The sequence below is a fragment of the Alternaria dauci genome, chromosome 4 (genome assembly GCF_042100115.1).
Source record: "Alternaria dauci strain A2016 chromosome 4, whole genome shotgun sequence".
In the NCBI taxonomy this organism is placed as follows: Eukaryota; Fungi; Ascomycota; class Dothideomycetes; order Pleosporales; family Pleosporaceae; genus Alternaria; species Alternaria dauci.
Window position 1 is genome coordinate 1,145,310 of NC_091275.1, and position 13,465 is coordinate 1,158,774.

General features: G+C 51.7%; 3 protein-coding genes across 3 annotated transcripts; all 3 read right to left on the reverse strand.

Annotated features, from left to right (window-relative positions):
- Positions 1–2,623: 2,623 nt before the first annotated feature.
- Positions 2,624–4,257, reverse strand: ACET3X_004958 (uncharacterized protein). The gene is made up of 3 exons (XM_069451110.1): positions 4,037–4,257; positions 3,089–3,873; positions 2,624–3,039 (listed from the first exon to the last, which is right to left on the reverse strand). Coding segments are annotated over exons 1-3 (1,200 nt in total). The 5' UTR covers positions 4,039–4,257; the 3' UTR covers positions 2,624–2,626.
- Positions 4,258–8,378: 4,121 nt separating this feature from the next.
- On the reverse strand, positions 8,379–10,067 carry ACET3X_004959 (uncharacterized protein; the record flags this gene model as incomplete). Its single annotated transcript, XM_069451111.1, has 4 exons — positions 8,379–8,923; positions 9,485–9,568; positions 9,709–9,991; positions 10,056–10,067. 4 exons carry the CDS (start codon positions 10,065–10,067, stop codon positions 8,379–8,381), a joined length of 924 nt encoding a protein of 307 aa, XP_069307003.1.
- Positions 10,068–11,096: 1,029 nt separating this feature from the next.
- ACET3X_004960 (uncharacterized protein) lies at positions 11,097–13,399 on the reverse strand. The gene is made up of 2 exons (XM_069451112.1): positions 13,043–13,399; positions 11,097–12,977 (listed from the first exon to the last, which is right to left on the reverse strand). Exons 1-2 carry the CDS (start codon positions 13,289–13,291, stop codon positions 11,490–11,492), a joined length of 1,737 nt encoding a protein of 578 aa, XP_069307004.1. The 5' UTR covers positions 13,292–13,399; the 3' UTR covers positions 11,097–11,489.
- Between the last annotated feature and the right edge of the window lie 66 nt (positions 13,400–13,465).

Sequence of the window (13,465 nt, forward strand, 5' to 3'; positions counted from 1 at the left end):
TTCGTCGTTCGGTCTGCTTGTCGTCGGCCCCATGTGCAGGTGTGAAGCCCGTACGTCCCAAGCTTTCTGATAAGCCGTTACTCGAGGATACACTGTTGTTCCGATTCAGGCCTGTTCGTGAGGCGCGACTACCGACTCGGACTCCATGTTTTCTCGGTTCGAATCGACAGCTCCGCATGAGGAGAGGGGCGACGATCTGTATTGTTTAGCACTAACGTGGAAGGAGAAAATGGCTCTTCCAAGTTACTCATTCCTGAGTTACTCGATCCTCCCCCGTTACCCTCTGGGTGTCTTCAGGTGTAGACCGCGAGAAGAGTTTTCTACTGAGGCTCCGCATCGTACCTGCACGTACCTCGCTGTGGCCCCCCTGAAGCTCGACATCAAGCCATTGTATTGGCTTCCCTTCCCGTCGCCGTTGTTGGTGTCGTATGTCAGGCGGTGTCGTGTGTCAGGCGCTGCCGTAAGACTTTCGGGAATGCGACCAGCTCGTCGTGTAGGTACCTCCGCCTCGATGGCTAGGCCTCAATTGACCCGGTGGCTTGCGAAGTGGCTTTGTTGCTGTTGTACCTTTCGATAGTGGTACTGTCTAGCAGCGATTGTCATGCGGAGACGTACCGCTGCGACGAGAAGTCCGTTGTCGAGGGAGCGCTTCGAAAAGCTTGACCAGCTCTAGAGTCGACGAGAGCGAGGCTGTTCCGACCTGCTGCTGCATCAGTAGAGCTTCCTGTTGTTGATTATTAGCTCTACCTCAGTCGGTCCGACGGTGCTGGCCGGAGCAGTCGTGGTGTTGCGAAGATGGTGTTGAGGCCGCGGAGGAGCCCAACTCCAGCGCATGGCTCAACACCACGGCCACAGACCTGCCCGAGGCAAACATATGATCTCGTTGCATGTGGCAATGTGACGCCTGGTGCTTTCCTAGACGACCCGCTGAAGAATCACAGTGCCTCTTCACTCGCCTTGAAGGGTTGCAGTCTGCGCCTTGTTGGTGGTTGAGGCGGAGATTGTTATGGTCGCGAGATTGATCATGAGACTTCGGGTCGGTTCACGATAAGCATTGCAAGACTGCAAACTTGTCGCGCCACTGCACGGCCCTTGTGAATATCAGGCAATCGAGTGAGCAGCCCCTTGGTGCGGTTAAAGGTCGACAGCCATTGCATCGAGTCTTGGTGCAAGTCGAGTCCGTTTCAAAAGCTATAGAAGACACAGAATACTAGGCCTTGTACAGTGTCGGACATGCGGCTCTGATAAGCTCTTGGATGCTCGTTGGGGTATTGGACTACAAAGGGGATAGGAGAAGAGGGAGCCACATGCCTGCCGTCATGTCCCGTTGCCGTTGCCGTTGCCAAAAGCTAAACGAGCTGGACTCTGTGTACACACAATCCCCGCTCTCCTGCCGCCGCCTATGGCCAGTTGCTTTCATCTCTCTCGCTAAGACTCAACAAACTCCCACATGGAACCTACCTATCCTGATGTCCTTTGAATATATAAAGGCTTCAACTATTCTTACTTTCAGCTAATACGGGCAACGCGGTGAGGAATGGTCTACTTGTAAGTACATCTCTCTCTTTCTTTATCACGTCGCCATGGGGGTTCGAGGTTCGAATCGCCACCGGGTGGGTCTACCTTCCTCGGTATATAAAATGGAAGCCAATGGGTATCTCCAGGCATTGCCGGTCCCCCAGGTACGTCATCTATTTCTTTCTCTACAATTCCAAAGAGGTTCAAGGTAAATGAGAAGTGTGCCCACGTCTGCTTCGAAAGGACGTAGAGTACCACAGTATAGTACCTGTGGGCTCGAACCTTTTTGCATATTGTTTTGCGATTTCCCCTTCTTCTCTTTTTGCTGCTATGTACTTTGACCGGCTCTGCGCAGAGTTATGGCATACAATTCTGCACATAGATCCCCTTTTTACAAACATTATATGGCTTGCTCTTAGTACTTTTTTATACGCTGCATACTGAGACCGTGTATAGGGCATGTGCACATGCACTCGAACGGTGTAAGAGCAGGAAGCTGTTGTAGCACAATTGCCGTTTTGTGTAGTTATCTACATATTGCTGCATACACGTGTCCTACATGCAAGAGCAGTTTTAGTCGCATGTGTAAGTACGGCTCAGTCGTAGCACGCGTCTGCCTTGGACGTCGTATGCGGTTCAGCGTGTTTTGATATCTACAAGCTCCAAAGACGTATTGTCTGCGAGTTAGAGCAACATTATGCAAGTCTCGACTCAGTAGCGGATACAACAACTCATGACCAATAGGCTATCCAGAATATTGGAGCGCTTCGTATAACAGATTAAGCCGCATCGCGTTTGGGTCGCGAAGTGCATTTGTATGAGCATTCGCGCAGGAGTATCGGGAAGAAATATGCTATGTCGTTATTGACGCATTTTGGTCTATGTCGACGGTGTCTCCTCTTCTTTTTTCTATGAACAAATACCTTACATCGAAAGAAGAGAAACGCTTTATCTTGAATCATACGAAAACTCAAGTCACACTATCAGAGCAATACCATGCTATCCCTTTACACAATGAAGACACAATGTACGAAACTTCACGGCAATTAGTAGGTAAGAATATCGGCAGAAGCTTTGAAGAAATGGAACTTTTATTTGCATGTCACAATCACAGGTGTTTCCACCCAGTCTCAACGAGGACCTGCATTTCGTTGACAAGGCAAAAGTCGCCGCGCTCCCAACTTTTCGTCTCTGCAATCCACTTTCCCAACCTCATGCGTACAATCTGTTCCTTGAACAGAGGAGTTGTGACTAGTCTCATGAGACGACCCCACCCTACTGACCGGAAGATCTGGAAGGGAGATAATATGGCCTCTGGCGAGTGTAGGGCGTCGTACGAGGAACGGTTGTAACCGACTTTGACGTTAGGGTTGAGGAAGACGCCTTGAGTCACGGAAAGAGGGTTATCCGCGTGTATCAGGCAGCATTCGGATGCTTCGACGTGTGATGATGCGAGGGAATCCGGGATGCCGCGAAAGCGTAACGGTGGGCTCGCGACGAATGGCTCAACGGGCATGGCAACTGCGCACTCATTAGTAAAGGATCGGCGATGCGAGAAAAGAACACTCACCAATACCGTTCCAGCAAGAGGCGACGGGCACCGGCAAGAATTTTTCAGCTGCATGCCTTGAGGCGTATGACCTGAAATAAGGCCAGGTTTGCATGACCGCCTCGTGGCCGCTCGAGTCTCGAAGCGCAAATGTATTGTAGAACTGCGGCGGCTGCTTGGAGTCGATTGAGCAGGCTGCAGCGTATCTTCCGCCATTTGTATCCAACAACCTAAGAACATCTTGTGGTGTAAAAACCACGTCGTTGAGAAACAGTATGGTGTCAAAGTGCTCGCCTCCAGCTGTCAGACTTTCCAGAGGCTCGAAGACATGATTCCGTATTCTGGCTAGAAATGTTATGCGCCTCATGTAATCCCTCCCGTCCGATGCTTTCACCCATCCATGGCCCATCGGCTGCTGTGCAATCTCATCTGCGTGCGATGTCTCCGACAGCTGTATCGACCTCCTGACTTGTAGACCTTCGAGCGCCGCGTCCAGTTCTCCCAGTACAGCCTTGCTATCATCATAGCTACCACTCTCGTATATCGATACGAACACGTTCTCAATGCCCAGTTCTTGTACCAGCGCTACCAGCGCGTTGTTCCAATGTTCGCGGAGCAGTCGCGCATCGTTCCAGTGCTGGGAGGCTATGTATATGCGCTTCGTGTTACGAGGTGGGGGCGGGGCCGTGACTGTCGCTGTTTGGTAACTGTATAAGGAGAGGCAGTGTAATGAGTCCAGAAGGATGTAGAGAAGGACGAGTATGCGAAATGCTGAAGATTGTGGAAGTCGGCGAAAGGAGTGTGACCTAGGAGGACGCATTAGAAGACTGGGTTCCTGCAGACTATAGTGCCATTGAGAAGAGGAGGTTATGAATGTTGTCAAAGAGCGCTGAGAAGAAAGGAGGTAGTGAAAGTACCAGTGCAAAGGAATGAGGCAGGTGCAACCTACCACGAGTCGTTCAAGTTTACATTTTAGAGCTCTTGATCCAGGCGTTGGCGCAGCAAACTAACTACTTCTTGATACGAGATTAGTTTGCTAAGATGGCGTCTTGGTTGTAGTGTAGTAAAGCCGAGGGGACCTTTTCGAAGAGGGCACAAGGTGAACCCTGGAGTCCACTTGGCATCCTGTCGGGCCAATTACATCGCTTCTCATTCCGCAGACCTCCGTATGTGAGTGATTGCGCAAGATGGTCGCGACGAAGGAGTGGAGTGTGATGGGTTCGGTAATAGCGCAGGGGTCGGACGAGCGTTTACGTCAGTGCCTCGTCACGTGACTGTCGTACAATCACTATAGGTAACACTCTGGCATGAACTCGAGCCGCACTACCCAACCTATGAGTGTCGCATAAACAATATGCAGCTGCGCGATATTTAAGGCGAATCAGGCGACGACATCTGGAAATAGAGAGAGATGGATCGGAGAAGATACAGATGATTGGTAGGCTTACAGTGTACGTGGGAGGCTTTGAACAGAGTGCAATGGATTAGCCCCCGTTAGTTGACGGTATGACACAGAATATTGAGCCCAGATCTCTGCGCGAATCGAGCTATGGAGTGATACCTTTCTTATGCTCTACGAGGGAAAATTTACCTTGACACAATTGGTCGCCATGGCTCCTTGAGGTAGGTTTCCATGGTACCTAGGTACCGAATGATAGTCAACTTCTCTGGTTACACACCAGAATGCCACCGAGGAGGACGCATATATATGAGAGACACTTGAAAACTTACTACCCATTCAACCACTACAAACCATTACCACTATTACCAGTTTTATGATCGCGAGATCGGGGCACAGTCTAGCATGAGCCTAGAGTTGATACATCGGGCTGATAAACGGAAACTGTCCCAGGAGCAGGGTATAGACATTCCCCGCATATCAAAAGTTGGAGAGGAAGATGCGGACAAGCAAAAGATTATGGCTAAGAGAAGGAACATGGGAGGGAGACACGTCGGAAGTAAGGTTCTCAGGGAAGACGACGGCGTGGTATGCTCATCGGCCAAAGGTGAGGCGTCGAACTGGCCTGGCTTCTCCCATCACCAACCGCGACGCGATAGCTTATCCGAAAGCTCACCACCACCCATGGTCATTCCAAGAGGCCCGAGAGCCGCCCAGTATGCGCCCCCCTCCTCCTCGTCTCTTATCAACGTCTTCGAACTCCTAACGCCCCGTAACCGCGGTCTCTCCGTCCGCGAGATCCAAGAGCTCGCTGTCCTACAAACCCGAGTCGACAATGCTATAGCTGGTACTGGGCCATCGCTCCGAATCCTACTCAACATACCCAAGTCGATACAACTGCACGTACAACAAAAGCAAAGGGTGTATGATGCCCAGAAGCTTCTCGATATGGCTGTTCTTGAAAGCAAAGTGCAGGGACAGGGCGGATGTGGAAGCATTATGAAAGCGACTCCTTCAATATCTACATCTCATCATGATGGTCGATCGCAGCGCGATAGTGATGGCTGGACAATCCTTACGCTACCACCGCTATCTCTTGCCGACACAATAGAGGGTTCTCTCGTAGCGAGGTCTATGTGGGTGGAAACGAACAGTCTCCTGGCACAGTTGAAGAGAGAAAGAGTGAAGATCTCTTTTAGTGCGGCGGATCGCGAGACCTTGAGGATTGATACATGGTAAAGGGGAATGGAAGGACGCGATGGACAGGTGGGCGGCCCCTACTCTCATAGCGGTAACACCTAAGCCTGCCATATGCAAGGAGGACCGAACGGGTGTAAAGATGAATGGTCTTCTACTAACCCAGAGGGGCAGGTGCTTTGCAGTCTTTGGCAACAGAACTCTGCCATCTACTTGGTCTGCATTTAGCGTGGTTTCTTTCTACTTTATGACTCGCATCGCGCTTTGTTTGCAGAATACTACGGCATATCGGGGTGTAGCGGAAATCAAAGAACCTTAGAAGTCGTGCATACTTGCGAGTGGTTCATGTCCGAATACAGTATTTTCATCCCACCCCATTATATCAGGCTTTAAAAAGGTGGGGCATCTTGAGGGGCATGCGAGCCTTGCTTAGAAAAGGTATGGACTTGAAAATTAGTGCCGCGGAGCCGGCCTGGGGTCATGAACAATGCCAGAAAAGATCCAGAACGTGAAAGCAATATCACTAAGACTGACACGATAGCAAAACGATTGAGTCGCCTGACACAGAATCTGTAAGGTTACGCCAAAGTAAGAAAAGGCGGAATGCAGATGTGCCGCAGTGGCGTACCTTACAGCGAGAACTCGCGATGCTCAAGGCGTGGTTTCGTCACGACTTTGCATCGTAGAACATCAAAAACTGTGGTGTCCGACTGCGCGCCCCGAGAAGGTTTCATTTCACGATTCTGTTTCAGCAGAATCACCATCCCAGAAGCTGCAGCTATGGGTTTTGGCGTGTGGGTTTCATAACCAACCTCCTCTTTCCCCCTCACATCTCCCCGCTGTTCCTGGTTCGCTAGCGTGTCCATCGCGTGAAATTGGTTACGCGCAAGGAACGCCGCGTCGCTTCACGTCTTGGAGGAGCAAAAGGCTCACCACCAACAAGAAAGCACCGTTCTCAGTAACCGCGTTCCTTTTCGCAAGCAACGTGCCGCAAGTCCAGACGAACCCAATGCATTCTTCTGTACAATCTCCTCCATATACAGCTGCTGTGCAGCAGATGGTAGGCCAGCCAACAGCACGGGGTGTACGGGGTGTACGGGGAAAGGACAAGAAGCAGAGATACCGGAAGTCGAAAGTGGAACTGCAACGCGAGAAACTCGCACTCCTCAGAGACCAAGCGACCAACGGTGCGTGTTCAGACGCAAAACTGCCGGCTGTGACCAAGGGTCCAAATGCGCGCCTTCCTGCAAACCCAAGGTACAGCAACAGCAACAGCAACAGCAACAACAACAACAACAACAACAACAACAACAACAACGCCATACCTACTTGCATGCCAACGAAATCGTTCGCCGAATGGTTCAACTCTCGAGTGATGCGCCCACGTATTCTACCTGATGAGCAACGGACGGCAGAGATGCAGGCACTCCAGGAAACTATGCCAGATCGACATTGGGTCCGCACAGACGACGTCCATTTTCTACAGCAGCTGATAGACGCCAAAAGAGAGCGGAAGGCCATGGAGGGAGGAGTGCCGAAGGTGCCGAAGAACAAGACCGCTGCGAGAAACAAGAGAAGGAGGTTGGCGAAGCGCTATCAAGCCCGGCAAGGCGTTGCACAAGCCGTCGTCATCAAGACCGAGTCCATTGACGGCAGCCCAGACTTGGGGTGCGACTCCGCCTACTGCGGCGCATCAAAGCCCCCAAATCGCCGAGCATGGACTGGGCCCAAGACAAACAGTATCATCGACATTGTCAGATTGTGCACCTATCCTGGACAGACTATCAAGCCAAGTTCATTCACCAGACTCTTCACCCTCCAGCAGAGAATCGATGCAGCCGTCAATGACAACGGTCCTCTCAGAAACATCCTACGCAACCTGCCACGAGACATCACCTTGACCGTCGAGCGAAGAGAAGCCATCTGGGTGGCACAGGGCAAGCTCAATCGGATAGTTGACGAACGACGACGCGTGCGCAGACTACAGAATATCGACCGCTACCTTTCATCCCATCGCCGGATTCCGACTGACCGCTACGTTCCGGGCGTCCCCTACAATCCCGTTCCGCACATGCTGGCCATGAGGGTGTTGTCAGGACAAGTGGCATAGTGGTGTGGACATTGGCCTGTTGAATTCTCGCTGGATGAACTACAAATGAGAATATGCCAGACCCTGCGAAGCAGTGAGTACCACCCGAATCCTAGAGGCAGATTTGTGTTTGCGATTGCATCTCGCATGGTGAATGAGCACAGTATGGGTCTCACCTCTCTTCCAACATGTCTGACGCCGGATCGCGGGACAAGTTTATAGCAAGCTCGCTATTTAGAGCAAGATCATGATTCACTTCTTCTAGAGTAAAGCCATTGAGATTACACAAAGACACTGTTCCATCCCAGAATACGTGATTATCAGCATAAGCGCCAAAAGGCTGAATACTCTACGAAGGAGCTGCTTCATCCTATGCTATAACGTATGTATTATAACCTACCCAATGGCATACTCTATCACATTCTCAAAGTCTGTCCATGTTGATGAGTATGTATGGCACAGTGATATTGGTTTCACGACTGTCATGACAAAAAGAGCTACCTGTGCAGCATGATGATGCCTATACTACGACCCGTTTTGAGATCAGAGGAGCGATGATAGTACAAGTCCAGAAACGCTGGGCGAAGAAAGAACACACGGTTCAAAGTCCCGCACACGTCCCCAAACTACCTCCTTGAAGACCTCACCTCAAAGACGTCAACCTCGCGGTCATATGCGGGCAAGCTCTTCCCCTTCCTCCCCGACGCCAAACTAGCACTCCTCCTGCTGCCCTTTGAAGCAGCAAAGCCAAGTCCACTATCCCTGCGACTTCCTGGCTGCTCGATGACCTCGACGATATCCTCTTCATGCTTGAGTTCACGAACCTCATGGTCATCCGAGAGATGCTTGATGAGGGCCTTGACATCGCCGCAGACCGTGTCCGATTCAGCGTATTTGGAGCATATGACGCAGCAGTATTGGCCGTCGGGACCATCGCGGTGGCACTTGACGACAAAACGGTTCTGGACCTGGAAGGTTCGCTCCGTATCGCCAGCCCATTTGGATATCTCCCATGCTTTTCCCGGTGAGAGGTGGAGCGCGCCCTTGCAGTGTGGACAGTACGGGTCCCTTTCTGATGTTATGCTAGGAGCTAGTTGCTGGGTGGGATATCGTTGGAGGTCGTAGGCGTACACGCAGTATAGATTGTTAGACCCTGACGCTACGGTGGGGCCTGTCATCGAAGTCGCATCAGCGATAGAGGGCTCTGGTTCGACGTTGTCACGCCATGTGAGTACCGTCGTATTAACAGGGCTGCTACTTCGTACGTGCGAAGTCCGAGACCGTGGTTCATGCTTTACCAGAGCTGTGGAAGTCGAGCTGGGAGCAGTGGTACTGTGGGGAAGAGTCAAAGCACGAGATGGTGCATGGGACTGCACATGTGAAGGTGCATAAGACGGCGCATGGGATGGTGTATGAGATGGCGCGTGGGATCCTGTAAGGGATTTGGCCCGAGATCGCGTGCGAGATGTTGCGTTGGATGGCGCTCGAGAGGGTACGCGAGAGGTATGGTGGGAGGCAGCGTGTGATGGTGCATGAGAAGTATGGTGAGAAGATACGTGGGATGGCGCATGGGTTGGGCTTGAGCGGGCCGTGAACGAATGCATCGACCGTGGTGTGAGTGGCCGTTCATCTTGTTGACGTTCTTGCAACGCAGCCAGTATCTCGACACAGGTTGCAGCAGCTACCTTTGACGCTGTGTTGATGCTGGCCAGTTGATTTGCGATAGGCTCACCGGAGGTGGGTCCATAGAGGAATGTCGTCACCAACACGCTCTGAAGAGTGATGATTTGTGACTGGAGGGCTGTATGCGCAATCACTGTTACGTGTCCTGTTAGCCGACTGATCTAGATGGAGTTCCCAGAAGTATGGTGTGTGTTGTTCGAGATGCAGCAACGTTGTTGGGCGTAAGCAGCAAAGCTGTCTACCTGATCACACCATAAGAAAGAGCAAGCTTACCATCGCCCTCGGCAAATTCAACTCCAATGCTCTGATACCCAATATCGAATTGCCGTGTGACTACCGCCTTGTCCGTAACAATAGCTTCATCGCTTCCCAGGCGTTCATCTTTCACGTACTCGATTCTCCTGGAGGCAGGGTAGCCTTTACTGCGTAGATTCTGTTCATAGTCCCTCTGCTCCTTGACTGTGAGGGTCTCGTACAGATCCCTTGTGGCATCGAAGACATCCAAGAGTGTGTACACCAGGGCTTGCACAACGTGCGCAGGATCGACGGTAGGGTTCTGTGTGGCATCAGTACATGTGAACATACGATATGTCGTTGCATACGGGCCGAATACAGCTTACAGCGATACTCATCGTGAATCCTGCAGTTTACTTTGTTCTCTCGTGATCCTGTTTTCCCAGATATAAGACCAGGCCAGCCTGACTCGTAGCGAAAAGGAGAAAAGTGGTCCGGACTGGATAGCTTAAAAGGAACGTAGCCCTAGAGCCCGACTCTAGGCACCACAAGGGTCTTGCTACGAACGCCCCACGCCTCACACTCAGACCCCTTCAATAAGCTCCGCAACAAATGCTTTCCCCACCCAAGCCCTACTCTTGTGAATTGCCTCATGCTTGATGATGGCTTGTACAGCTGGCACCGCGCCATTGGTGCCCTTCTGATGATCTGATTGGAATCCATACGGCTACGGGCCGCGCCAGGAACATACCCGCATGGAGCTTGACGTCATTGTCAGGTGTAGCACCATTGGGACAAAGTGTGGGTGTGACATGCATACAGCCCGCGGGGTGGATGCATCGTATTACTTCTCTGGGTCGGAGTGGGTATGATAAGAGCCAAATGCGGGTATAACGGGTTGTGTCATACTCAAACGGTCCATCGTAGAGTGAGTTTTGCCCACAGCCTCGAAATCCTATTTTTCATCAGAGCCAAGCATCGTGGAAGCGGTCAGAGCAGTCGGACTATTGAAGTGACTGTGTTGTGCATGTGCTTCATCGCAGCATTGGAACACGCGCTTGGGGAATGCGGTGTCGGAACACGTCATCGGGGATTCAAGAAGCTCAGTGCGCGATCAGCTACGCGCTTCCCGCGACGAGTGCTCGGGTGGTACGAAGACGGCCCTTCTCGATCGGGGCTTTGTTTTGGGCGCCATCGTGCAATCTGGAGCGAAAGTAACTGTGTGACTATGGGCTGGGATCGTGGCGGCTCTTCATCATCGCCGGTCGCTAGCGTGACGCTAGTGCCTCATGTCACTGGTTGTCCCATTGTGGAGCTCAACCACTGGAAGTCCTAATATCCACGTGCTTCTCCATGTTAAATCAACATATGTGTGGAGTACTGACCAGGGTGCGTGGCATAGATGTAAGGACAATATATGCACATCAGATTTGCTTACGATTTTGCGTGGTACAGATACAGTCAGTTGATACCCCCAAAAAGACATCTAGACAGCGAGATTCATGCCATCTTATTGCACAGTCAATCTACAACTAACTTCTGAAGGTCAAATCTCCGAGACACTGTCGTGGAATCCCCCGCTTCACCGTAATGCAGAGTCATGTTCGCCCAGCATCGAGCGGTGAGTCCAAAGTCGACAGCAACTCACCAGCTCGAAGACACCGAGACCAAGCCCGAGACCAAGTCCGCCATACTGAACACTCTGGAATGGCTTACGAAGAAGCTCACTTTAGTATTCGATCGTCATAGTGGAGCATGCCACCAATGCTAATCGTATACCAAAAGCGAGCTTCTCCGTACGTTCTCAGGACCCCCCTGCTTCACTCTTCGGCTACCTCAGGCTCAACACTCCTGCTCTTGCCATCCTCTAGACTCTTCTCTTTGATGAACCACGCAAATATAGCGCTCCCAGCAACAAGGACGATACCCACGCATAACGCCGCCCGAGTAGCCCGTCCATAACAATCCTTGACGATGCTCTTCAATGCCGGCTCTAGGCCCCTGTAGTAAGCCAATCCAGCTCTGACACGCTCTGCAATCTCGGCCGCATCGTCACCCTGCAGCTTCTCTTGGAGGGATTTGCGAAGGGTCTGGTTAAACGCGGTTGCGCACATGGAGACACCAAAGACGGACCCGAGAGAACGGAACAGGTACGAACAAGCGGTGGCGACGGCTTGGTCAGTATGCGAGGCATTTGCGATGAGCCCGATGAGGGTAGTCGTGACGCCTATGCCGTTACTGAAAGCGCATATACATGTTGCCACCACCATAGCCGGTAAGCTCTCCGTGACGAGTCCAGCGAATAGGAGGATCAATGACAAACCGATTGTCAAATTCGTGTAGGCCATCACAGTGATCCAGTAGTACTTCGCTGTACGCCTCATGTAGATGCCGCTGAAAAGCGAGCCGCTGACGCCGAAGATGATAGATGGAACAAGGAATAGCCCAGCTTTCGAAGCACTGTAATCGCCCATGACCTGCAAGTAGAGTGGTATGAAGAACAGTGCCGCCAGCCATCCTCCAAAGGAAAAGAAGTTGCAAAGATAGCATGCGAAGAGTGTCTTGTTAAGGATGATGCGGCCGGGAGCGAACGGATGACTCGCCACGTACTTTTCGACAAGCACGAAGATGACGAATAACGGCGTAGAAGCAAGACCGGCGATAGTAATGGGGTCGTTCCAGGACACATTTGAGCCGCGGTCGAGACCGATGAGTAACCCAAAAACGGCAAAGATCAGGATCACCGCGCCTAGGAAGTCAATCTTCTTCATCTTCTCTTTCCAATGCGAGTGGTCTTGCTTTGGAAGCTCCACTACCAGCGCTACAGCGATGAAGGCCATGGCACACATGGGGCCCTGTGCCAGGAACGCCCACCTCCATCCAATGCTGTCTGCCAGTAATCCGCCGAGGGGCGCACCAGCAGAAGCACCGAAAGCGTACACGAGGTTGACGTAACCCTGCCATTGCCCTCGCTCTCGTAAACTCACAATGTCGCTCAGAAGTATGCTGGTACACACACTCATGCCGCCGCCACCTATGCCAGCGAAAGCTCGTGCAACAACGAGCTCACCAATGTTCCTTGCAAGACCACAGCACACGCTCCCAATCCCAAAGATGAGGTACGCGGACAGCAGACATTGCTTTCTACCAAATATATCCGAAAGCTTTCCGTAGAGGGGCTGAAAAGCGGATAGTGTAAGGAAGTAGCCCGTTGCGATCCAGGACGTAGAGGATAGAGCGTGCAGGTCGGTTCCGATGGTGCCATATGTCGTTATGACGAGGGTCTGGTCGGCCGATGAGAGGAAGACCTACTTGCTGGTCAGCTTCGGGTATTTGCAGATTCCAGATACGAGACAGGCATGGAAAAGCTTACTCCGATAGCGATTGCTGGAAAGATATACTTCATTCGCTTTCGCAGTTCCGGCAGGCCCTGGTGCTTGAACGCATCACCGTGGCTGACCTGTCGCTCGATATCTCCTCCATCGTCAGCATGCACGCCTTCCGGTGCGATACCAGTCTGTACATCGATGGCCTGCGTGTCGCCCGCGAGTTTTGGTAGAAGTGGTGAGGTTTCGCTAATAGATTCGATAGGTTGATCCTGGCGCGAAATATCTGGGATCATGGCGGCGGGTCAGGGTCGTGCATGCAACTTCGGACCGTTGAGAGCTTGAATTTCCGAAATGCAAAGTCGGATAGAGCTACATTACGGCTCACATTTAGATTCTTTACGGCAATATCTTTTCACGGCAATAATTTGTAAGCTTCACGCATGGTTGCTATGACAGCTCTTCCGCCG

What these genes read in the sequence shown, in the direction of transcription:
- ACET3X_004958 (XM_069451110.1), bottom strand. An exon ending in CTCTTGCTGGAACGGTATTG is followed by an intron (nt 3,040 to 3,088) that starts GTGAGTGTTCTT and finishes ATGAGTGCGCAG; the next exon opens with TTGCCATGCCCGTTGAGCCA.
- ACET3X_004960 (XM_069451112.1), bottom strand. Translation starts at nt 13,291, where the DNA reads ATGATCCCAGATATTTCGCGCCAGGATCAACCTATCGAATCTATTAGC. An exon ending in TTCCAGCAATCGCTATCGGA is followed by an intron (nt 12,978 to 13,042) that starts GTAAGCTTTTCC and finishes ACCAGCAAGTAG; the next exon opens with GTCTTCCTCTCATCGGCCGA.